The sequence below is a fragment of the Sorex fumeus genome, unplaced genomic scaffold (genome assembly GCF_029834395.1).
Source record: "Sorex fumeus unplaced genomic scaffold, SorFum_2.1 ptg000122l, whole genome shotgun sequence".
In the NCBI taxonomy this organism is placed as follows: Eukaryota; Metazoa; Chordata; class Mammalia; order Eulipotyphla; family Soricidae; genus Sorex; species Sorex fumeus.
This window is the reverse complement of record NW_026606179.1, coordinates 61,441,796-61,467,687: the sequence shown is the minus strand read 5'-3', so window position 1 is coordinate 61,467,687 and position 25,892 is coordinate 61,441,796. Positions and strand designations below refer to the sequence as shown.

General features: G+C 58.0%; 1 protein-coding gene across 1 annotated transcript in view; it reads right to left on the bottom strand.

Moving 5' to 3' along the window:
* Window positions 1-25,892, bottom strand: part of CDH13 (cadherin 13) — a 1,034,759-nt gene that overhangs the window by 509,427 nt on the left and 499,440 nt on the right. Inside the window, exon 5 of the mRNA XM_056135632.1 lies at window positions 13,160-13,312. Within this exon, the coding sequence (XP_055991607.1) occupies window positions 13,160-13,312 (153 nt within the window). The remainder of the gene's footprint in view (window positions 1-13,159; window positions 13,313-25,892) is intronic.

Below are 25,892 nucleotides of genomic sequence, written 5' to 3'. Positions count from 1 at the left end.
GCTTCTCTCTGCACCCTGGGCCGCGCCGAGACGTGACTTCGACGCCCAATTGGGCTTGCCGGCACCGTGCCCGAGTGTCAAGTGAGACATAAATCACAGAGTTTCAAATGGTCTTTTCCTGCCACGGATTTTCTCTGGTGGCACCTTAAATGCAGCTTCCGCTGCCGACGCGTCTCGTCTCTGTCAGAGTCTCCTAAGAAGCTCTGATGGGGGCTGGAGGTGGGCCCCGGCCAGCCTGAGTCCAGAGATGAAGAACCCAGCTAGGTCCTGGCCCAGTGGGCCTTTCTAACTTGATTCTGGATCGATCTCTCTCTCCTTCCCTCCCTGTCTTTCTTTTCCTCCCTAACTCCTTCCCTCCCTCCCTCCTTCCCTCCCTCCCTCCTTCTCTCCCTCCTTCTCTCCCTCCTCCCCATCCTCTCTCTCTCCCTCCTTTCCTCCCTCCCTCTCTATCTCCCCCCCCCCCCGTCTACCCTCCCCTGCCTGCCATGCCCCACCTTTGACTCCCACCCGTGGTTCTCTTTGGGGAGGGCCAGGAGTGGCCACTCAGGAGATGTGTGTGGAGCGAGTTGCTGGGTCTTTCCGACACAGCACTGGGCACACGCGGAAAAGCCCCCCAGAGCATGCTGTGTCTGTCCCCTCTCTAGACGCCCACAAACCTACAGCAAACGCCTTCGGGAGGGATGGAGCGGACAAGGAAAGGCGGACAGGAAACTCAGCTTCGGAAACAGACGGAGGCCGTGGAAAGAGCCGCGGAGCGGAGCTCAGAGCCCACGCGTGTGCGTGGGGCCGAGGCCCGCAGGCATGTCCCCTTCTCCTTCAGAGGGACGCGGGGCGCAAGGAGGGTCCCTGGGCAGCCCCTTCTACATGGTGCAGGAGGATCCAGAGATCATGGAGAAGAACATGCTTTAAAAGGCGATGCCATGCTGCCCCACAGTGCCAGCCAAACTGGTGCCACGCTGCCCCCATAGTGCCAGCCAAGCGATGCCACACCACCCCATGGTGCCAGCTATGCCAGTTGGTAAAGAGTTTCTTCCCGTCTAACTCCACCTGGGCGGAGGGGACGAGCTGAGTGCCCGGATGGATGGGCCTCTGGCAGGGGCCAGGGAGGGCAGCTGTGACTGAGTCAGCGTGAACCAGTGTGATGCTGCCCATCTGCCGGTCACCAAACAAGCCCGTCCCAGTGTTGGAGGCACATGGGACTCACGGCCACAAGCTTCTGCCGGTGGCAACACGTAAGTCGCTTTAGTGTGGGACTCCCTCCAAGCCCGGGTGCTGGTGGCAGAATACCCAGCTTCCTGTGTCTTCCTGATGCCCGGCAGGGGCTGAACTGTGCTTCTCCCTGTGCCAACCTGCCTCTCCTCCCATGACTGATATGGGGCGAGGGGGCTCTGACAGGGTGTGGGACAGACAGTCTCTCTTGCCTTCATCTTCACTTAAAAAAAAAAAAACCCAGTGATTTTGAAACTCCCCGGCGCCTCCCTTGCTAGTGAAGGCACGCATTGGCGTGAACAACAGTGCCGACACCCAGTGCCCCGCCGCCCAAGCCCCGGCGTCCCCCAACATGAGCACCATGAGTGCCCATGACCTGCGTCCCATTCCCTAGGACTCCCCAGGCCCAGACACGGTGGGCCGTCCCTCGGAACTGTGCCTCCAGCTGTCCCTCTGGGCTGTTCCCTGAGCACGGCCCGCTTTGACGTCAGTCCTTTACTCATCTCCCTCGGGGCCGAGCGAGCACAGGGCTTCCTCTGGGCTCTGCGCTCAGGGGCCGCTCCTGGTGGGGCTCAGGGGCCCCACACAGGCCCCGCGCCCCGTCTTCCCTCTGCACCTTCCCTGCTCCGTGAATGCCAGCGCCCGGCACGGAGATGGTGCCAACCCCCATGTCCGTGCAGAGACAGGAAGTGGGAGGAGGGGGAGTTGGGAGGCGACGGAGCACGTGATGCTGGCCCGGCTCCAGAACCGTCTCTAGAACCATCTCCAGGTCTCCTGGCCCTGGGCACAGCACCCTGCCCGCTCCTCTCCGTCTCGCTAATTACGCCTTTTCTCAGCAACAGTTTCCAGAGTGTGACTCTGAGAACGTAAGTGGCTCTCACCGAGCAGAAACACCCGGAAGCAAGCTGACTCCATCCGTCTCTCAGGGCTGGCCTGGGACAGGCTCCGCAGAGTCAGTGTGTGCTGTGAATTGTCAAGAGGCCAGGAGAGTTCCCAGGGGGAAGCCAGAAATCCCCTTTGTGTGCCTGTGTGTGGGACATGTGTGTGCATATGTGTGGCCATGCATGTACATGCGTGTGGACACGTGTGTGCATGTATGTGGACATGTGTGCACACGTGCAGACACCTGTGCGCCTGTGTGTGGACACGTGTGCATGTGTGTGGACATGTGTGAGCATGTGAGGACACATGTATGCATGTGTGTGGGTACATGTGTGCAAGTGTGTGGACACGTGTGCATGCATGTGGGTGTGTGCATGTGTGTGAACATGTGTGTGCATGCATGTGGACACATGTGTTCATGTGTACCTGTGTGTGGACATACGTGTGCATGTGTGTGGACACGAGTGAGCATGTGAGAACACGTGTGTGCATGTGTGTGGATACATGCATGCAAGTGTGTGGACACATGTGCACGCATGTGGACATGTGTGTGCATGCATGTGGACACATGTGTTCATGTGTACCGGTGTGTGGACGCATATGTGCATGTGTGTGGACATGTGTGAGCATGTGAGAACACGTGTGTGCATGTGTGTGGACACATGTGTGCATGCATGTGACGTGTGTGCGTGTTTGTGTGTGAACTGAGGGGCACCTCTTAGTGTTTGAGACAGCGGCTGGACTGACGGCGAAGCCTTTTCTGGCCCACAGAGTCAAGTGTGAAACGAGTCCGTTTGGAATCACACGTTCCATGCATCAGAGCATTTCAACCGCAGTGATCCGTGACCAGTCCTCTCGTCGGTCGTCTGAGAACAGGCGTGCAAGGCAGCGGCTCAGGACGTGTCCATCCCCTCCGCCTGCCAAACTCCCCATCCCTCGGCTCCCCACACTCGAGTGTGAGGATCGCTGAGGCCGTCCCAAGAAAGACAAAGGCGCCTTGGAGAAAGGCGGCCGCAGCAGAGCCCCAGGTCTGCATTAACGCTCCAAACCTAATCTACCTAAATGTGCCCATGTAGTCGGAAATCGTGTTTCTGAATAACATCTACATAATTTTCAATAAAAATAAACTTGCAGTAAATTATCTAGATCTTAGGCACCCAAGACGAATGGCCTCTGCTGGAACTTGTTTCCCCTCTGGAGTCAGGAAATCGAATTTGTCTTCTGCAGCGGGCGGGTGGGGGATCTCTGAGAACACGCAGGATAAGAAATGAGCCGCCGTGTTCCGGCACCGCCTCGCTGCTGCTCCCCAGACACGCGGGCGGGTGTGAGGACACGCCACGAGGCCGACGCCCGCTGAAGCATGTGTGTCTGAGGCCGGGCTCTGCGCCACTGGTCGCTCTGGGGGTGGGACAGTCCCCGGGCCTGGGTTTCGCAATGGCCCCCGGGACTCAGCCCTCTGTGGTCACGTTTGTGGCTCCGTTTGCCAGCTCTGCTGGGGGAAGACTTGGCCACCATTAGAAATCTTCACCCATGGGTGCCAGAGCATTGGGCCTGGCCAGGCTGTGGAGCTCGGTGAGACCCCAGCTGTGGTCAGAAGGCACGACCGGCCCTGGAAGGGACCCACCATCTTCCCAGCATGAAAGACCAGCTTGGCCGACAGGGACCTCATCACACAAACCCTGGCACCTGCCAAGAAAAATACAGTCGCGACCTTTGGGCACTGAACCCTGTGGGGGGCGGCTGCTTCCGAGAAAGGCCTCAGAGCTGGGGCCTCTTGGCCATCTGTGCCCTGGGGGTCCGTGATGCCCCACAGGTGGGCTCTGACAACCCGGGACTGAAGCAGAGACCTGAGTACTCTCCTCTGGCCCCGAGACTGAGCCAGGTGGAAGCAGGGTGCACCCCCTCACCTCCTGGGCTGGAAGTGTTGGCTTCCGGGGGCTAGGAGGGGAGGTGGGATGGGGGAGGAAGGGCTTTACCTTCTTTCTCTCCCCCAGGGCCTGGGGGGGGGGGCGGTCACCACAAACACAGGCATTGCATTTTGGAATTAATTTCTATTTCAGGGCACCCTGAATGCTTTTGTGACTTGTTCAAATACATCTTATCTCCTTGCAATGCAAATTGAAGTCGCTCCTTGGCTGAAAACCCTGGCAGGTTGCAGGTTTCCAGGGGATAAAACCCAACCTCCCTCCCCTCCTGGCAGCCCCAGGATCTGACTTCTCTTTCCACCAGGATAAACAGACCTTTCCCAGGTGCCCCCAGGTGCAGAGACCCACAAACCTGAGCTGTCCCTCGGGGTCATGTCCCCAAACCTGGGCCTGTCAGTCGGCTGATGTCAGAGGCTGGCTGGCTCCTCTGTGCCCTTGGCATTTAGTCCCTGACTCAGGCTCCCCGCCTGTCCCCAGGCATCACCTGGGGCACACAGCTGCATCGCCCCCCCAGCAAGACCTCGGAGCCCTTGGGGCTGGGGTGGCACTAAAACCCACTCAAACTCCCCACCTATGTCATTGCTCTTCCCCCGACCCCCTCCTTTCTCAGCCCCTGCTCTGAAGGAGGGAGAGACCAAGGAAGGGAGGGGAGACAGGAGGGAGGGAGGGAGAAGAGAAAAGGTAGAAGGAAAGAGGGAAGGGGGGAGGAAAGAAGAGGGAGGGAAGGAAGAAAGGAAGGAGGGAAGAAGGAAGGAAGGAAGGAGGGAAGAAGGAAGGAAGGAAAGAAGGAAGGAGGGAAGAAGGAAGGAAGGAAAGAAGGAAGGAGGGAAGAAGGAAGGAAGAAAGAAGAAAGGAGGGAAGAGGAAGGAAGAAAGGAGGAAAGGAGGGAAGGAAGGAATGAAGGAAGTAGGGAAGAAGGAAGGAGGGAAGAAGGAAGGAAGGAAGGAAGGAGGGAAGGAAGGAAGGAGGGAAGGAAGGAAGGAGGGAAGAGGAAGGAAGAAAGGAAGGAGGGAAGAAGGAAGGAAGAAAGGAGGAAAGGAGGGAAGGAAGGAATGAAGGAAGTAGGGAAGAAGGAAGGAGGGAAGAAGGAAGGAAGAAAGAAGGAAGGAAGGAAGGAAGGAAGGAGGGAAGAGGAAGGAAGAAAGGAAGGAGGGAAGAAGGAAGGAAGAAAGGAGGAAAGGAGGGAAGGAAGGAATGAAGGAAGTAGGGAAGAAGGAAGGAGGGAAGAAGGAAGGAAGAAAGAAGGAAGGAAGGAAGGAAGGAGGGAAGGAAGGAAGGAGGGAAGAGGAAGGAAGAAAGGAAGGAGGGAAGAAGGAAGGAAGAAAGGAGGAAAGGAGGGAAGGAAGGAATGAAGGAAGTAGGGAAGAAGGAAGGAGGGAAGAAGGAAGGAAGAAAGAAGGAAGGAAGGAAGGAAGGAAGGAAGGAAGGAGGGAAGAGGAAGGAAGAAAGGAAGGAGGGAAGAAGGAAGGAAGAAAGGAGGAAAGGAGGGAAGGAAGGAATGAAGGAAGTAGGGAAGAAGGAAGGAGGGAAGAAGGAAGGAAGAAAGAAGGAAGGAAGGAAGGAAGGAAGGAGGGAAGAGGAAGGAAGAAAGGAAGGAGGGAAGAAGGAAGGAAGAAAGGAGGAAAGGAGGGAAGGAAGGAATGAAGGAAGTAGGCAAGAAGGAAGGAGGGAAGAGGAAGAAGGGAGGAGGGAAAAGGAAGGAAGAAAGGAGGAAAGAAGGAGGGAAGGAAGGAATGAAGGAAGGAGAGAAAAAGGAAGGAAGGAGGGAAAAGGAAGGAAGAAGAGAAGAAGGAAGGAAAGAAGGAAGAATGGAAAGAAGGAAGGAAGGAAGAAAAGGCGGAAGGAAGAAGGCAGGGGGGAGGGCGGGAATGCAGGAGGGTGCGAGGGGGCATGGGAGGGGGAGACAGCTGGGGTCATTTCTCTTACATGTGCTCCATGACCACATCTGGTCCAGGCTGTGGGCAGGGGTGCGGCCATGGAGCACAGCGGGGAGCGTCCGAATGTGGGACCCCCATCTGCCAGGACCCCAGTGGGCTCTTCTGCCGAGCGCCAGCTGGTGAAGTTTCTGGAAGCCTGTTCCGGGTTCTGAGCGAGGAGGCAGCTCTGCTCAGTGGACCGAGTAATCAGGCAGGAGCTCCCAGGCTCCATCCACACCGCGTGCCTCAGTTTCACCAGCTGTGCTCGGCAGATAAGGCCCATCTGTGAAATGAGGCGCCCGGGGTGCACAAGGGCTCAGGAGGGCCCAGGGAGCTGCTCCCAGTGTGGGGCCCTCACGTAAGGCTGTTCCCCTCACTTGCCTACCTGTCAATGCTTATCCTTTAATTTATCTGGGCGGGGGAGCGGAGAGGCACACGCAGAACTTTTCAGGGCTGACCCCCAGCTCTGTGCTCAGGGCTGACTCCCGGATCTGTGCTCAGGGTTGACTCCTGGCTCTGTGCTCAGGGCTCACTCCCAGCTCTGTGCTCAGAACTGACTCCCAACTCTGTGCTCAGGGCTTGCTTCCTCCCAGCTCTGTGCTTGGGGCTGACTCCTGGCTCTGTGCTCAGGGCTCACTCCCGGCTCTGTGCTCGGGGCTGACTCCTGGATCTGTGCTCAGGGCTCACTCCCAGCTCTGTGCTCAGGGTTGACTCCCGGCTCTGTGCTCGGGGCTGACTCCTGGATCTGTGCTCAGGGCTCACTCCCGGCTCTGTGCTTGGGGCTGACTCCTGGATCTGTGCTCAGGGCTCACTCCCAGCTCTGTGCTCAGGGTTGACTCCCGGCTCTGTGCTAGGGGCTGACTCCCGGCTCTGTGCTCAGGGCTGACTCCCGGCTCTATGCTCAGGGCTGACTCCCAGCTCTGTGCTCAGGGCTGACTCCCAGCTCTGTGCTCAGGGCTGACTCCCGGCTCTGTGCTCAGGGCTGACTCCTGGCTGTGCTCAGGTTCACTCCTGGTGGGGCTCAGAGGACCATATGGGATTCCAGGGCTTGAACTAGTGCCCTCTCCTCCCACTCAGATTTTGAATCGCTTGTGTCCAGACAGTGGGAAGCAGTTGGTGTCCGAGCAGAGCAGCCAAGGGACATGCTGGGCCCCCCTCCCCGATGGTGACACCCCCTCCCAACCCCCGAGTTCGTGCCAAGCTCCCTCCTGCTGTGCAGAGCCGGGTGGGGATTGGGGAACGGGGGGGGGGGGGTTGCTATCAGGCGCCTGGAGGCTGACGCGGAGAGTCCTGCTCAGGCCCCGCTGCCTGCCTGGACACTGCGGCACAGCCGGTTTTCACTCACCCGGGGCATCAGACGTTCCAGAAACTCCCACGCGATTCCAACATCCAGCCCAGTCTGCGACGCCCCAGCACATGTTGCAAAGTCAGGGCTGTGTGGCGGGAAGACTGGGCGGCCGGGGTCAGCGGCCACCTCCACACCCCCGGGTCCCCTCCAGAGAGACGCTTTCATCTCCGCCCTCAAAGCCGGGCGCTGAAAGCTCCTTAAGGGGCACTTAGCCTGCTCCGCCAGCCGGGATCCATTAGCGAGACAACAAAGGGGCCCTGAAGCCTATTGATCGGCTCCTGGACCTGTCAGAGGCTCCCGAGCGCGTGGGATGGCAGGGGAGGTACCGGGCAGGGGTGAGTGCAATCACACGGCAGGACCCGGCCATCGAACCCAGGCGAGCAGAGCTGTGTTGCTAGAAGGTTCCCCAGAGTCGGGGCTGGTAGAGGTGCTCGGGACATGCCCATTGAAGTGGTGTCCCTTCTATAAGAGGCGTGAGGGGTCCCTGAATTTCAACAGTTCATCGGCCCCCCTGGGTGCTGGGCCCTGCCTTCACCAGCCGGGGCTCCTGGAGGAAAGTTGGACCCCCCTCCCCCCTAGACACAAGAGCTGAGAGAGACACACCCCCAGACGCGGAGGCTGAGACAGAGACACAGCCCAAGTCGGAGCCTGGCACAGAGATGCATCCCAAGACTGCCTCGGCGACTGCCCCCCTCCACCGCCCCTTCCTGCCCTCACTCTCACTCTGAAGCCCAGGAAGCAGGTGCTGAACACCGGGGACTCCCCCGAGTCACATGGCATGGAGGGGAACCATGGAGACACAGTTTCCCCCTTTCCCCAGAAACATCGCTTGCCGTTGCGGTTCATCAGGCAGCATGGCCGGATCCTAATGCAAACAGGCCCATCCTGGAGCCTGGTCTGGTAGCCCCCAACAGTGCCGCATCCTAAACATGGGTGTGGCAGCAGAGAGGCCACCCTGTGGGGGTCGTGGGGGTCAGGGGGAAGCTTCTGCCAGGGAGAGACCCCAAGGGGAAGTGGGGAGAGAGAGAGGGTCTGCAAGACCCCTGCAGACCTGGCCAGCACCTGTCCTGTAGGAGGCATCTGCCGCAGGCACTGTCCTGTCCTGTGCCAAAGGGCATCTGCCGCGGGCACCCTTCGAACTCCACAGGGGAGGGTGGGGGGCAGCGGTGGTGCATGGGGCTGGCACAAGGCGGCCAGGCTCCCTCGAGCCCTGCCCACATCAGTCCCTTCTCTGCCTTGCCAGAGGGTCACAGCTAAGGAAGGGCTCTGGGGAGAGCGGCTCCAGGGAGGGGATGGGCGGCTGTCCAGCTGTCCAGTGGGGCTGCCAAGGACCCCGCGTCCACACAGCACAGTTCATCACGGAGGCTCGAGTGTCACCCAGACGTACAGACGCACGGACGCCAACCTGAAGACACAGACACACGGATGCCAACCTGAAGACCGGGCACGGGTGACCTGTCCTCCCATCAGCCTCGGGAGCACAGCTGTGGGCTTCTGCCCTCTGGCCTCTGTTTCAGTATTGTCCAAAATTGTTCGCCCGAGAGCGACTCAGGGGCTCGAGCTGGAAGCAGCCACCTGGGTCAGAGGAACCCCAGGGGAGGGCGGGAAGACCCCAGGACTCAGCAATGCCCTCAGCCCCAGGGACAGACTTTGCCCAGGAACCCGACCTGGCAGAAACCGTGTGTCAAAAAGTGGAACAGCCTCAGGAGTTGTGCTTCTTGGCCGAGGCCGATTCTGCCTGGGAATGAGCAAGGTGTGAAGCGTCTTCAGGAAGACTCTGTGGGACGTTTAGTGCCAGCACAGAGCCTTGGCACGCAGTCGGCGCTGAGCGTATGTTAGCCCTGACACTGATGGCCACTGGTCACAGCAAGCCCTGGGTGCTCAGCAAATACCCAAACCCGTCTGTCTCTGGAACCCCGAGCAGCCCTGGCGCTTGGCCCGTGCCCAGTAAACGCCTGTTCTCTCTCCCTCACGGGGTCACTCACTTTCCCCACCACCGTGATGACAGAACGCAAGCAAGGTCTCTCCCGCCTGAGACCCCCGCTGCCGTGACCCCGTCTCACGCCTGACTGCAGCCCTTCACCAGCCCCAAGACCGCCCGGGACTGTCGCCCGGTCCCCTCCCGGTCGCCCGTATTGACAAATCTGCAGAAAGCAGATTACACTCACAGTGTGAGGGAATCATTACCACCTGCTAATATTTTTATAGAATTTCATAAACTTGGTCATTCATGAATCATTTACAGTACTTTATTCCAATGAAGAGTTCACAAATCACTCAAATGCTGGCAAAATGCATAATAATGAGTAATATTTCAGGAGGCTTTGCATTAATATGTCAGCTTCCAGTACTGCGAGAGCCCGGCGCATCTGCCAGGTGCCACTTGGGTCAGGAGCCCGGGAAGTCCGCGGGGCCGGGCGGGCTGGCGGCGGGTCCGAGAGGAAGAGGGTGTTTCAGAGGAAGCAGATGCACCGGGCGGGCCAAGCCCCTCTCGGCCTTGTAGTGGAGCTCAGGGGGTGGGGGAAGAGCAGAGGGTCCAGGCAATGTGGGAGGTGCAATCTCGGGGTCCGAAAATTCAGGAGGGGGCGGAGAGGAGCAGACAGGGAGCCCCGCCCAGACAGCTGCTAGCCCCGCCCAGACAGCTGCTAGCCCCGCCCAGACAGCTGCTAGCCCCGCCCAGGCAGCAGCTAGCCCCGCCCAGACAGCTGCTAGCCCCACCCAGACAGCTGATAGCCCCGCCCAGACAGCTGCTAGCCCCGCCCAGGCAGCTGATAGCCCCGCCCAGACAGCTGCAAGCCGCGCCCAGGCAGCAGCTAGGCCCACCCAGGCAGCAGCTAGCCCCGCCCAGACAGCTGATAGCCCCGCCCAGACAGCAGCTAGCCCCGCCCAGACAGCAGCTAGCCCCGCCCAGACAGCAGCTGCTAGCCCCGCCCAGGCAGCAGCTAGCCCCGCCCAGATGGCATCTAGCCCCACCCAGACAGCTGTTAGCCCTGCCCAGACAGCTGCTAGCCCCGCCCAGACAGCTGCTAGCCCCGCCCAGGCAGCAGCTAGCCCCGCCCAGACAGCTGCTAGCCCCACCCAGACAGCTGATAGCCCCGCCCAGACAGCAGCTAGCTCCGCCCAGACGACAGCTAGCCCCGCCCAGACAGCAGCTAGCCCCGCCCAGACAGCTTCTAGCCCCGCCCAGACAGCAGCTGCAACCCCCTCCCAGGCAGCAGCTACCCTTGCCCAGACAGCAGCTGGGTGCAGATGAGACCACCACCTGCGTGTGTGTCCCAGGGTGTGATGCCCAGTCCACGCCCGAGAGGGACAAGAGCTGCCTTCCCGCTAAGAACAGGCCTCAGCCAGCCCAGAGGCATCGCTCTGCTGCCTTCCCACGGGGTCTGGGACCCTAGGGGACAAGCCCCTGGGGTAATTAGCGCTGCAGCCACAGCAACGGGCATATTCCAGGCACGCTAGGGGGGCTTGGGCCATGGTGGGGACCCCCACGAGGCCTCAGGCACCCATCAGCCTTGACACGTCCCAGCCTTCGCTCCAGGCACTTTAAGTCATCTTGGGGGAGGGGTGGGTGCGGGGATCGGGGGTGTGAGCGTGACCCCCCCAGGCAGTCAGCTGGGGGTCCTGCGGATGATAAGGAGGGAGCTGACTCCCAGGAGGTGGGGCGTTCTTGCCCCCCGAGTGCCCGTCCGACAATAGTGCAGTTCCCACCAGCGTGGGGTGAAGGGTTTGTTCCCCGGGAGGGAGGCAGGAGGGCGCGCTGGGACTTGGCTGGACCCTCCGCTCCTGAGGTCCTAGAGGGTGAGGGCCTTGGGCAGTTTCTCCCGTGAGGAACCACCCTGGCTTCAGCTGCCTCTGACCCGAGGTGCCCACACGGGGGCTCCGGAGTCCACCTCCCGACCCTCCCGACTCTCCCACCGGGAGAGAGACCTGGAGAATAAGGAGGCCCCCCAGGGCACAGATCAACTCGGGCAAGGGGCAGCGCAGCCTGGACGCTCCACCCAGGGGCCCTCCCAGCCGGACCTGAGGACCCTGTGTCCCAGTCATGGGCATCACACGCTGAGCTGCCGGCAGGGCGGTTCTGCGGTTCTGGAGGAGAAAGTGGGGCACACGTGCTGTCCACGTGACTGACAGCAGTGAGACCCAGGGCGAGGGGCCAGTGGTGCGGGGTCCAGTGGGCGACTCTCTGTGCTCTGACCCCAGTGGCCACCAACTGGGCCTCCTGAGCCCCCCTCGGGTGGGGTCCGTCTGGTGTCCTTGTTCTCCGCACCTGCCCTCTGGTCGTCTGAGGGAGTGGCCACGCAGCTGTGCAGGCCAGTCCAGCCTCCCCTCACTGGGCACTCCGACTGGGCAGCTCCCCCTTCGTGTGCCCCCCGTTCCCTTCTTCTGAGATAGGAGGGAGCGGGTGTGTCTGGGGAGGGGCTTCCAGGACTTGGGCTTGGGCTGCGCTAACAAGGTAAAGGTAAAGGCCCTCCCGTTGATCGTCGATTTGCTGGAGCGGGCCCAGTAACGTCTCCATTGGAGACTTTGTTGTTACTGTGTCTGGCATATCGAATACTCTCGGTAGCTTGCCGGGCTCTCCGAGAGGGGCGGAGGAATCGAACTCGGGTCGTCCATGTTGGCTGCGTGCAAGGCAAACGCCCTACCGCTGTGCTATCGCTCCTCTTATTTCTCTTTTTGCCTTTTTGGGCCACACCCGGTGATGCTCAGGGCTGACTCCTAGCTCTGCACCCAGGAGTTACTCCGGCAGTGCTCGGGGGACCATCTGGGATGCTGGGAATCGAACCTGGGTCTGCTACAAGTAAGGTCAATGCCTTCCCGGCTGTGCTCTCGCTCCACCCCCCACCAACACAGTCTGGTTTGGGGTCACACATGGCAGTGCTCAGGGCTGACTCCTGACTTTGTGCTCATGGATCGCTCCTGGAGGGCTCGGGGGACCTGACGGGTGCTGGGATCGAACCCAGGTTGGCCAAGTGCCAGGCAACCCCCATCCCCACAATCCTATTGCTCTGGCCCCAGAGGTGTTGTTCTGACCGACGAAAACCAGAGCCCCGTCCAGGAATCGGGCCCCAGAGAGTTGCCTTCCTGGTGGGCAGCCATGCCAGAAACGGGGAGGGGTGGGCACAGCTGCTGGGTCCCCCACAGTGCCTGCCATCATGAGGGCACTGCAAGACTCTGCCAGGAGACAGTGGAGGAGCTTCCCCATCACCCAGGCTGCCCCTGCCCCCGTGGCTTCAAGCACGCACCACGCAACCTCGTCCTGTGGCTCTCAGCTCTGTGGCCGAAGAGGCTGCACACCCCCTCCCACACCCCCTTAGTTCTCACAGACGGGAACACGGGCCCATGAGCAGGGAGACCAAGAGAACCAGCCCGACAGCCCCCAGCACCTGCCCCCAGACTCTGACTCACACGTGCCCCCATGGGGCCTCGCAAACACGAGCACGCAGCCCCTATGGTCACCCAGAGCGTCCACTGCAGGAGGCGCTGCAGAAGGCCCATGTGACAGGCCGGAGGAAACGCCCCAGCACTCGGCGCCGTCTGTTTGCCCTGCTGGACGGCGGGTCCTGTGGTCCCCGCGCTGAGCACCCCCTGTGCCGTGTTCTCCCTTGGGCCGCGGGCTGTCTGCCCACTCTGCTCAGGCTGGCCGCCTTCCAGAAGGTCGAGGCAGCCCGTTGGCTCTGACCTCCCCAGGCCTCCCCTCCTTCCCTTCATGCCCGGCGGCTTCCCAGGGCCTGGGCTGTGCGCAGATGGGGGGCTGCGGGGGTCGGTGCTTCTTGGCCCCCACACAGACACGGTCAGGTGCTGGCCACGGCGTCAGCAAAGCCCCAAGATACAACGCCCAGGAGGTGGCAGAGGGAGACGCAGCGTTGGCCGGCACTCACCTGGTACGTGGCGATGGCCTCTCTGTCCAGGCTCCGTGTCACGGACACGCTGCCCGTGTTCTCATTGATTCGGAAGACGCCTTTAGGCTCTTGGTCCACTCCTCTCCCAGTGAGCCGGAACTTGGAGCCCTCGGGCCGGTCACTGTCCACCACCTGGGCAGGGAAAGAGAGCGGCAGTTAAATCACCAGCTGGACCCCTGGGCAGCTGGCCAGCATCAGACCGTGCCAACCAGGGCATGCAGGTATGGGTGAAGGCCACCAGTCTGCAGGGCTGGAAAGGGCGGCCCACTTCACACCTGCACCCACCCGCACCTCCCAGCCTGGGAGAGCCCCGAGGTCCGAGGGGTGGCGCTGACCTCCCCTGGGGGAAGAGCCACGAGGAGGCCACAGAAGGCCCAAGACTAGACACTGCCAGGTTTCTAATACTGGCCAAGAGCCCGGGTGCCCTCCAGACTGAGGGATGGGCTCTGGGCACTGGCCGGCACTCACCGGGGCCCTCAGCTGCCCTGGCCCCTGCGGGCCTTGCAGGGCTGGCGGGGAGGGAGCATCGTGAGCCCCTGGACGGCAGAGTCGGGCAGAGTCGGACAGAGCAAGTCCCGAGCGGTCCCGGTGCTCTGCCCAGACAGCCTCACCTCTGGCATCATTTTTGCTGCCAGTGATTCCACCACCTAATTGGCCAGCAGACAGTTTTGCTCTAAAGAAGGGGCAAAGCAAGGAAATCTAATTCCCGCCTCCTGTGGGATGTCTGTCCAGGGCAGAAAGGCCCCGAACCCAATTCATTAAGGCGGGATGCACGTCTGCGGCCCGTGTGGAGCTGGAGACTGCAGCCGGGGCAGGGCAAACCCTCTTTCCTTCCTGCGTGATCCTGTTACGGAATTTATCTAAAAATAATGCCCTGCGTGTCGCCAGCCTGGTCTGGCTTTGGAGAATACGTTCGGGAGGCAGAGACACAGCCTGCACAGACAGCAGGCAGGGCAGAGAGAGCCCAGAAGATTCCAGAGACAGAGCCCTTCGCAGGGGCTAAGGACAGGTGAGGTGATTCCAGCCAAATTCTGTTTTCTGATGTTTTCTTTTTTTTTTTTTTTCCCTCCCCTCTAATGGCATTGAATGGTGTCCAAGAGAAGTATTCTACGCCTAAATTGGTGCTGGTTTGTCTAAGTATTCATGGAGATGTAACGTCACTCCATTTCTCTGTGTCCTTCATACCTTCGCAGGATAATTCAGTTACACCAATATTCAAGGTCACAAACACAAGAGGCACTCAGATAAAAGAAAGCTGGTTCTGGCGGGGTGTAGTGAATTTACAAATGAGCAGACTCCTATTGAAACACAGTCAGCGGGGCCTCCAAGGATTAGGGGGTAGGAAACCAGCCCTCCCCCGCGGGAGGGGGCAAACACGCCCCCCCCCCCAGCACCACCAAGCCTGCAATTCCCAGGGGCGCCACCAGGTGGCAGTGGCGCCTAAGGCAGCCTGGCCCTCGGGACGGGTCCCCGGTGCCCAGTTGAGTGAGTGTGTGACAAAGTTCCATATGGCAGAGCAGGTTTCTGTCTGATTTAAAATATTCTTTATTAAAATACACTGAGAGTTTTGATTAAACACCAATTACTTCTGTTTGCATTTTTAACAGGTTGAACAGAAAAGATCTAAAGCCAGACTATAGACGGGCTCGTCTGACGACGGGACAGCTTGGTTTGGTCCCCTAGGGGCCAGGGGCTCTCACACTGGCACCCCCAGCCCCCGCTGGCCCCTGCTGGCCCTCGCTGGCCCCCTCTGGCTCCTGCTGGCCCCCATGCCTGGCCCCCACTGGCCCCAGGGCCTGGCTCTGCACGAGTCTTGGGGTCAAGGCAGGCAGACATGGTTCCAACACCCCCCAGTCCTCGCTAGGCCAAAGAATGGGGTCCCACCACCCCAAACAGTCTCTTGGGTGCTCAGCATTTCCTCGGCACAGCCAAGGGACTCCGACGACTGTATGTACCCAGTGGTTTTGATGCTGCAAACCATCACAGTGACGCTCTCGCCACGGGCTAAGGCCCAACCCGGCTCGTGTAAGGGGGCGTGTCTTGGGGGTCAGATCTCCCAGACCATTCTAGGGGGCAGCCGTCAGTTCAGACACGCAGCCCACACCCTCTGGCGTGAGGGGAGACGGCTGCTCTCCCCGTCACCTCCACAGACGGTCATTTCCTGCCCCCACGTCTACCCACATGTGGGTCCGTAGCTCTTGTTCCTGTCCCCAAACACAGGAGAGAGGCAGCGTCCCCCCAAAGGCCACGGGGGCCTCCAAGGCCAGGCAGTGAGTGGGAAGTGGACATCAAAGCACGCGTGAGCACAGGGTGCTTCCTCGGCCGGACCCGCCCTTCCCGGGGACAGCCCTACTGACCACTCCTGCCTGAGAAATGCCACCAACCTCTGGAATCACCCCGACTCTACACAGGCTGCCTGGGGCCCGTCACTCCACCTCTCCCCCTGCTGACTTTCCCTCTGGATGACAAGGTCAGCTCAAGGTCACCCTCCAGGGCGCTCGCAAAGCCTCCGCCTGGGGAGGACACACATGCGCTGCTGGACTCCCAGGCTAATCGGAGCTGGGTCCTGCGTGGGGTCGGAGGGGCACTGCCCACGGCAGGGAAACGTCTCCTGCTCCCAGCCGTGCTTTGAGCCCAGCGTTGAACCTGCCTCCTGATATGGGACTGTCCACTCAGAGGCCACGTACACAGCCACACCTGCTGGCCCCGTGAGGGGCATTAGAGCCTCAGTCTCCCTAGAACTGTCTCTGCGTGTGGCTTTCTGGGCCAGGCTGAGCACTGCCGAGCACTGAGCATTCAGTTTACGGCACCATCCTTTTTTTTTTTTTTACAATGGATCCTCCTTGGCAGTCCCAACCTGGCCTCATGTGTGCTAGGCGAGCACCCCACTGCCTCAGTCTCCCTCGCCCCAGCCAGTGTCCCGGGAGGGGGGGGGGACTTCCCTGGGCAGCATCAGCGTTTCATGTCTCTTTCCTTAGCTGCTGTGAGTACAAAGCAACCCCAGACAAAGACCCCTCCCCTGCCAGCACTCCCAAATGGATGGCTCTAATTTCCCCCTATTTAGTAAATTAGAAGACATTTATTTTCAAAGGATAGAAGACAAAGGATGGAATGCATGCATGCGTACATATAGAGTGATCAAAAAGATGCAGAGCTAGACAATAATTCACTCTCGGAAGACGACCGAAGGGGATAAATCACCCAGGGACAGTCCAGCTCTTCGGCGGATGATGGTAGGTGGGTGAACTGTTTGTTTTCCTTCGTCCTTAGAAAAATCTTTGCATTCATAGAAATTTTGCTTGTTTTACTTGAACAGTTAAAATATGCTTTTCAAGTATGGACGATTCTCCAAAAATTAGAAAGTGAGCTCCCATTTGACCCAGCAATAGCACTCCTGGGAATATATCCCAGAGAGGCAAAAATGTACAGTCGAAGTGACATCTGCAATCGTTTGTTCATTGCAGCACTCTTTACAGTAGCCAGAATCTGGAAAAAAACTGAGTGCCCGAGAAGAGATGACTGGTTAAAGAAACTTTGGTACATTTACACAATGGAGTACTATGTAGCTCTTAGAAAAGATGAAGTCATGAACTTTACATATAAGTGGTACAATATGGAAAGTATCATGCTAAGCGAAATGAGTCAGAAAGAGAGGGATAGACATAGAAAGATTGCATTCATCTGGGGGATATAAAGTAACAAAATATGAGATTAATACCCAAGAATAGCTGAGATCAGCACCAGGAGGATTACTCCATAACTTAGAGGCCAGCCGGGTATTCTAGGGGAAAGGGCAGTTCAGATAGAGAAGGGAGCACCAAGTAAAGGGTGTTGGGAGGATCCTCCCAGGATGGGAGAAGCATGCTGAAAGTAGACTATAGACCGAACATGATTGTCACCCATTGCCTCTTTTGCAAACCACAACACCCAATAAGAGAGCGAGAACAAAAGGGAATACCCTGCCACAGGGGCAGGGTGGGATGGGGGGATGGGGGTTGGGAGGGATGCTGGGACCCGTGATGGTGGAGGATGGGCGCTGGTGGAGGGATGGGTATTCGCTCATTATGTAATTGAAACCCAAGCACAAAAATTTGTAAGTCTGCAACTGTACCTCATGATGTCTCACCCGGCAAGCTACCAAGAGTATTCGATATGCCAGACACAGTAACACTAATAAAAAATTTAAAAAAATTTTAAAAATATGCTTTTCAACATGAAAGAGGAATCGCCAGAGCTCGAGGTGCATGCTTGTTTAGAAGATGTTTCTACCCTATGGTGAAGTGGGAAGAACGAGTCTTACCAGCAACTATAGCTATTGGGAGACGTTTGCTTCGTCATTAGATTGCTTTTCTCGGGAGACCCATCAGCGTTAATTCCCTCCCCACTGTGGTTTAGTCCTTGACATGCCTTTGAACTTGGGACCACGTGGCCATGTGGGAGATCCCGGCCCTTCTCTGACCCTCGTGCCCAAGTCCTCAGCCCGAGTATCGCGGGAACTGAGGAACACACAGTGCCAAGAGCGCCCACCCCAGCCAGCCGCGGGACCCTGGAGTGGACCCCAAGGCAGAGCCGGGTGAGGTTGGGGGTGGTTCCTTCACACTGGCCCTGCTGGCTGGGTTACCCCAAACCCAGAGGCCTTCAAGTCCCCATAGAAGTCGCCACCTGAGTGTCAGGAGTTCCGGGCACAGTGGGGGGTGACAGGTCGCGGCCTCATCTGCCCACACAGGGCCACTTTGCTTCTCTTTCCTAGAGCAGAGGGCTCTGAAGCTCCTGCCTAAGCACACGTAACTGAACTCCAGGGTATTCACGAATTGCCTTTTTATTTTTTTGCATTATTTCCTCTTTCCTAAATGCTTGGCTATTTTCTCTAGGCCTTAGAATCTTTTTATTTATTTATTTATTTTGGATATATCTTGATCAGTCTTAGCTACATTTTAATTCTCTCTGACTCGGCTTATAAAAATGTCCATTTTTTGAGACAAAAATAATCGTGACTAAGTGCAGCGTTCTCCCCCTCCAGCTGCGGAGACGCACCCACGCAAGGGGCACCCTGCCGCACCCTTCACGCCGCCCCATGCAGGAAGCAGCGAAGGGCCACACACCGAGGCCAAACAGTTCCACAGGACGTGGGAGGCCTCTGCGAGAGAGTCACACTCGGTGCCAGAGAAAGACGGAGATTCCAGCGCTGTGACAAGAAAAAATCTCGAGGACATTATGCTAAGAGCAACAAGGCAGTCACAACGGGATAAATAATGCATGATCCCACATATTAAAGTATGTGACGGGCACCACGCTAGTCTGGGTTTAATAACATCCACCGAACGGGACCCCCACCCTCCTCGCCTGATGGTCAGTTTCCCTCCAGTGACTTAATAAACTGTTTCCTTCAGCTAGTACAAGCTCCTCCGACACGTCACCTTTCCTGACCCTCTTTTCTTCCACTCAGCATGTTTGCTGACTGCTCTGGACTGGCAGGGTGCCCGCAGGCCCTGGGCACACAGTTCAACATGCACCACACGCTCTGTGCTGTGAGACACAGACACAAAACGTCACGGCGGGTGAGACAGAGACGCTAGTGCCGCCGACTCCACTCACGGTGCTCCAGCTGTTGGCGCCAGACTCACTCGGCTCCCCTCAGGGTCCCCATCCGCAGGCCGTTACTGTCCGGGAGAGGACGGGTCTCCGACCATCGTGCCGTGGCCTGTGGTTCTGATTGCTTGGTGCAGATGTGACCGTCACTTTCCTGCTCTTCGTGGTCCTGGTCTTTGGTGGTTCAACCGAATGTCAAGATGGTTCGCAGGATTCTAGGTAAAAACTGCAGACTGGCTTGGCCACAGCCTCTCCTTGCGGATCAAACTGAAGGTAGTGGGGAGGCATCACGGGCTTCCCTTGGGCATCCCGAGAGATGCCTTCACCGCTGCTCCCTCCCCCACTCCAGGACGCTCTCTAGGACACCCCCCCCCCCCCCCGCCAGGTGCCTGCTGTATCCGATTGCGTGTCAAGGTGGCCTGCCGTCCGGACAGCCAGTCCTTTTGCCCTCTTCAGAAAGATCCCCTTCGGCGGTGACTTCCTCACGGCAGATGGCAGACAGAGAAGGTTATATAGGAGGAGCAGAGTGTCCCTCAGTGGGCACTGGACAATTGGACAATGGCCAAAGGACCCCAATTTGCTCTCCTGGCCAGCCTGGGCCTACCCCACCTTGGCGGACACAGACAGAGCACTCGGGGAAACGGGCTTTGAGAGAAGTCCGGGCAGGGCTCAGGATCCCCAGGGAATGGACTTAGGGAAGGGCACAGGCCTTCCCGGGCAGATGAGGGGGAAGCAAACGATCTGAGAAGCACCCAGTGTGAAGTCCATGACCAGGCTCGGGTGTGGAAGGCCATGCGGGATGGAGAGATTAGATGCCACCTGGCACGCTGCCTACCCTGACTGGGTCCCGGGCACTGCAGACACCCCTCCACCCCCCGGCACTGCCCGGAAGGGTCCCTTTAGCAGAGTCAGGAGTAAGCCCCGAGCCCCTCTGGGTGTGGCCCCCAAACTCCCCCCCCTCCCCAAGTCAGAGAAGCTGCCTGTGAGCTGGGTGATACTGGGCAGGAAACGCCCCGTGGACCCTGTCCCTGTCCCCGCCCGGCCTTGGGCATTCACGGACCTCTGCTCACTCGACCCCACAACACGTCGCGGTGCTGGTCTCCACTTCCCGGACAGAAAAATAGAGGCCCGCAGACCAGGGCCATAGGTAATGACAGAGGGCTGGGTCCAGGTCCTGACGAGCACGGCCTGGCCCCCTTCCTCCAGAAAGTCAAGGGCCCGACTGGCGTGTGCGGAGCAGGGCGAGATGCCCAAGCAGCAAGGGCAGCAGAGCGCCAGAGCCTGGCACGCTGCAGGAACACCCTGTCCGCCCTGTCTGAGCTCCCGGTAGCACGACCTGGCCCACTCCCCGGCCCCAGGAGGACTGGGCACAAGGGGGCTCAGAGCGGGGCCAGGATGAGGGGTTGGAGCCTCATTCCCGGGTTTCATGCGTCCCCTCTCTGCGTCCAGACCCTGGCAGCGTCATCCGTCACCCTCAGCCGGCCCTCACTTGGCACAGAGCGACATCACTCAGGAGTCGCAACGTGATTCCTGCCGTGTAAAAGGATCCTAAGTGAATCTTCCCCCCCCCCCCCCCCCCGCACCGCTGTGATGCACGCTTAATCTCTCACTAACTCGCCAAACTTTCCTTCCTCATCACTGCTCTGCCCTATCTTCCGTCGGCCCCGTTGCCCTTCACCGAAACACAAGGGGCCAAATATTCACGCGCTTGCCGGAGCCGCAGTTCAGGGAAGGGCAGCGGAACGTAATCGACGCCATGAACCCGGGGCGACTCCCATTTGGAAGTAATGAACACAAGCAATTGAACCATTTCTCCCTGGAAACGCGTCGCCCGCCCTTTCACGGTGAGTTCCGATCCTTATTCTTATTATTCTTCTAATTCGGGACCCATTTTCATGTTGAGGCTGACGCTTGGCAGATGCAAGTGGTTTCCAGAGAGAAATGAACTTTCCACCCCTTTCCAGCGAGCGCCTGGCACTCTGCTCTGCTCCACCGGCCCCTGGGTGGGGAGGGTCTGTGTGGTGCTTTGGGGTCCCCCCTGCTCTGAAGCAGCTTCTGTCTCCCACAGTCAGATCACACCGGAGTGAAAGAAAGCTCTTCGGGGCCCCCGACACCCCCAGTTTCAGGGACGCAACGTAGCCAAGTCTCCCCTTGACCCTTCGACTGCAGCCTCCCCTGTCCACCCCCCTGTGTGCAGCTGTGTCCAAGGCCCCACCTATGGGACCCTCTGCCGCTCACCCAGGGGCCCCCGACCATGCACATCACTCCTTTGGGGGGCCTGGGAACTGAGTCAGCTTGCCGAGGGCTTCAGAGCCTGAAAGTCTGTCTCACTGCTTAAAAGCCAGGGCTGCCCCGTGGTGGGATCCAGTGGTGGGGATCTCTGGAGATCTAGAGAGTCTCTGGGAAAGCTGGACTTGAGAATCACACACCCTTGCATGACGAGGCCATGGGGGTTGGCTCAAGCATGATGCGTGTGGGGGCTGCAGAGATACTACAGTGTGTTGGACACTTGCCTGGCATGTGGTTGACCAGGGTTTAACCAAATCCACCAGGAATAAGCGCCCCCCATCCCCCAATTCATGATGCTTTTTAACGACACCCCCCCTCCCCCCGCAATGGGAAGTTCCTCTCCCCAGTGACTTTCCCTCCTAAGGTCTGGTCTCTGAGCTGCACTCTTGCCCTGAGACCCGCTGCCCCATTCCCAGCGGAGTCTGGGGGTGGCCTTAAGTCACCAATATCGACCTGATGCAGAGTCTCCTGCCCCTGCGCCTGGCTGTCCTTGCCGGGGCCCCTGGGAGGGGGGCAGGTTGAGTTTCCCTCCCTGCCCCAACCAGAGCCCCAGCAGCCGAAGACCTCCAGAACCAGCCACAACCATGCTGAGACCACTCTCCACACGCATGAAGGTACCAACAGAGGAACAAAAGCATGTGGGTCCCGGGGCTGAAATCTCCAAGCCTGCTTGGATTGGGGCTGAGCATCCTCCACCCAGATCCTCCATCTTCCAGTAGGCAGGGGTCACACCCATCAACTGGCCTCCTGGCGCCGTGCAATACCATCAACAGCCAAGACTCAGAGACTATAAAACCCAGCTCCCAGAAGAGAACACCGCAGTCTCCTGCCCCCGCGCCTGGCTGTCCTTGCCGGGGTCCCCTTGGAGGGGGCTGGGTTGAGTTTCCCTCCCCGCCCCAACCAGAGCTCCAGCATTCGAAGACCTCCAGAACCAGCCACCCCCATGCTGAGACCACTGTCCACACACATGAAGGTACCAGCAGAGGGACAAAGCCATGTGGGTCCTGGGGCTGAGATCTCCAAGCCTGCTCGGATTAGGGCTGAGCATCCTCCACCCAGATCCTCCATCTTCCAGTAGGTGGGGGTCACACCCACCAACTCTGCCCCCCCATCCCCGGTGAGGTGTATCCCATCAACGGCCAAGACTCAGAGACTATAAAACCCAGCTCCCGGAAGCTGACATCTTATTATCTCATTCCTACTTTGGACAAACTGGCAGTCTACCGAAAGTAACCTGCCCACATGGCAGAGTCTGGCAAACTCCCCGTGGCGTACCCAATATGCCAAATACCGGTAACAATGATGGGTCTCATTCTCCTAACCCTGAAAGAGCCTTGAATATTGCACTTTTTAAAAAATCTCAGGGCTAGGATGAAGGAGACGTTACTGGTGCCTGCTCGAGGCAATCGGCGAACAACAGGATGGTTGTGACCGTGATCGACCTAATGGATTTCTGAAGGGTCCACCCATCCTTGTCCTGAGTTCCCCAACTTCCATCTCCTCCCAGATCATGTCTCAAGATGCCCACTGCGCCCGGCCAACACCACCCTCCTGCCCATCCTGGGTTTGATTCTCATGGAACCTGTCGCCAAGACAGCAGCTGATCTTGTCTCTGCTCACCAGAAGCGCTGCCTAGCCGGGACTTTATTCTCTTATTACTGCCGACAGCACGTGGCCTGCTCAGATATTTCATAATCAATAAAGAGCTACAGAGAGAGCTGCCGAGATGAGAAGCCATATAATCAGAAAGGATGGAAGATTAAAGCATCAATCAATGGATGCGCCTAGCCTCCTCGGGTTCAAAGTGCCCGTCAGCCGCTGAGACGGGCGTCCTGGCTTTGTGTCCTGAGGGCGACCCAGGCCTCCCCCTGAGTCCACTTGACTGATCCCCAATGAGACAGCTTTAAGAAAGCACGGAGTGTCCGAGGCTGAAGCTGGAATCGACCTGGGGATGAGCTGCCTCACCCGTACCTTGGGCTGGGGACCACACTGGGGAGCACTGTGTGAGTTGTGAGTCTGTGAGCGTTGGCAGAGGGCTTCGGAGGATGCCCAGGGAGGGAAGATGCTGGGTGGGTCACATGACACAGTGGGCGTTCCTATTCCAGGACCCTGCCTGCCTGGGCAGATAGTCATGTTCTGCAAGAGTAAATGCACGCGTGCACGCACACATGCATGTACACACGGTGCCAGGACTCTCAGAGCCCATTCATCAGCCGGCATCCCTCCCTCCAGCTCGCTCAGCCTCCCTTCCAAGTTTCTTAGTTGTTGTAAGCTTATCACAGAAGTAAATCAAAATGTCCTCCAGAGGAGAAGAAAAGATAAAAGCAAAAAAATGCAACTTCCCCAAGAGAGGAATATTTTTTATACTTCCACAACTCCAGCGATTCCATCGTCTTCCAAAAAAAAAGTCCATTATTTAATTTTAGTGCCGTGGAGGTGCTAGCTGTGAATAACGGCTCTTCTCCTACCTTCTAGTATTCCTGAAATATTAATACTGGTTGGAAATCTCTCCACGGGGGGAGCAGGACTTGAATCTTTTATAGGCTCCTTGAACCCTGATTCAGTAGTTTGGATTTATTTGATTGCTACCAATCATATGCTCTGGGTTCTTCAGATTATCTTTGCACCGGAGGACGGAGGCCTGGCAGGAGGGCGCAGAGGGGAGCATCTGTTGCTGAAGATTCCCTTTCTGCTATTTGCTTGGCCTGTATCTTCCCTCTCCCATTGCCTGTCGGGGTGATCTCCGACTGACTCGTGTACAAGCCTCAGTGGGACCCTGCACTCAGGCAGGGCCTCCCTCTAGCCCCAGGCCAGAATCCCCCCTCCCAAACCCTACAGCTTCAGCACATCTTTTATTTTATTTTATTGAATCACCATGAAATACAGGTACAAGCTTTCATGTTTGAGTTTCAGTCATACAATGATCGAACAACCATCCCTCCACCAGTGCGCATTTTCGAAAACCGATGTTCCCAGTATCCCCCCACCCCTCCCCCTGCCATCCCAGCCCTCCCCTTCCCTTCATGGCAGACAACTTCCTCCATACTCTCTCCCTACTTTTGAGCATTATGGTTTGCAAGACAGATACTGGGAGGATATCACATTTGGTCCTTTATCCATTTTCAGCACACATCTCCCATCCCAAGCCATCTCTCCAATCATCATTGACTTCGTGATCCCTTCTCTATCCCAGCTGCCTTCTCCCCCAGCTCACGAGGCAGGCTTCCAACCATGGAGCAATATTCCTGGCCCTTGTGTCTACTGTCTTTGGCTGTCACTGCTGAGCTTCGAGTGCTCAGCTCGGCCTCTTTGGAGCAGAGCAGGTATGTCTGGGCATGAGCAGTGCCGGTGTGTGACTGTGTGCCCACATGTGTGTTCCTGTGGATGGGAGAAGGGGCAGGAGCAGACTGTTTTAGAGTGGAATGAAGATTGTACTGTAAATTGTACTTGGCGACGGAGACTTAAAAAAAGAAGCTCTCTGTGCTCTCCTCCAGTTACAATGCTACCAATGAGAAAAGTCTAGAACATGAAGCCAAGTCAATGGCCAGAGAGAGAGAGAGGGCCAATGACTTGCCTGATGAGTATAAAAATGAGTCTAACATATCACTGACCTCATTCTAGTCTCTGAAATGCATCCGGCTCCTAGGCATGCTTGAATCAAACCGTCTGAGGTGACCATAGGTTCCCGTGCTGATGGATTTTTCCCATCGCAGGTTCCTGTGCTGATGCAGTTTCCCAATCACAGGTTCCCGTGCTGATGCAGTTTTCCCATTGCAGGTTCCCATGCTGATGCAGTTTCCTGACAGGCACCACACAGAATCCCAACAGGCCATCTCTACTCATGCCGTTCACTGTCCATACTCAGATTCCAGCCTTACCGATCTGTGCGTGGGGCTGTGTTTCATCCAACACCACTGGCCACTGTGCAGGCGTCCACATCCACTGCCACCGCTGAGCCACAGGCTATCCCCACAAGGACCCCACTGTCCTTCTCTGTCCTCTGCAACCCACCTCTCCCAAGACCCCAAAACCTGGCATCCATGAATTTCCCTCTTTTCACACCTTGGTTCTGACACATGAAGCCACAGAAGCTGTGACCTTGGTGGTCGTCACTTTTTCCAGCAAGGTCTAAGTCAGCCTGAAGATTCTCCCCGGCTTGTGTTATTCAGAGTCATTCCCTGCCCGCTGGGCAGCTCTGCTGAACAGGCTACGCTCTGGTTTCAGGACTGAGGGTCTGGAGTGACATGGGTGGACTTCAGCATTGAGTGGCTGAAACGTGTGAAACTGAACCAACATTCCCGTTCCTCGCGGGCAGGGCTCGAAGGCTGTGCCCTGTTGCCATAGAGACCACATGGTCACTTTGACAAGAAACAGGCCAGCTGGCTCCCAGAGCGCCTGCCCCTACGCCTCCCTGCTGGCCTGTTTTCCCAGTTCTCCCTGGGATCCTCGCCAGGCTTTGCTGTAGTTGGGATTCTTGGGCCATCTGGTAGATGTTCAGGGAGCGCCGTGATTTGCACTCCCAGCCCTGGGCAAGGGGTCCCCATCTCCACAGGCGCTTCTGTCTTCCCAGCCTCAGGGGCCAAATGTCTGTCAGGTGGACAGGCGGCACTTTGGCCGCTGGACTCTGAGAGTTCTCCAACAGGCATTAAATCCCACTCCTCTGTCATCTGTGGGGTCTCGCCTGCTTTCTTCTAGTTTGTCGTTTGTCTTTTCATCTGCTTTGAGGAGGTTTTTTTTTTTTTTTTCTCTAAAATGCAAGTTTGGACTTGGGCAGATGGCAGGGCTGGATTTTCCATGTAGGTGTCATGTGCTCTGGGCCAAGCCCTGGAGCCCC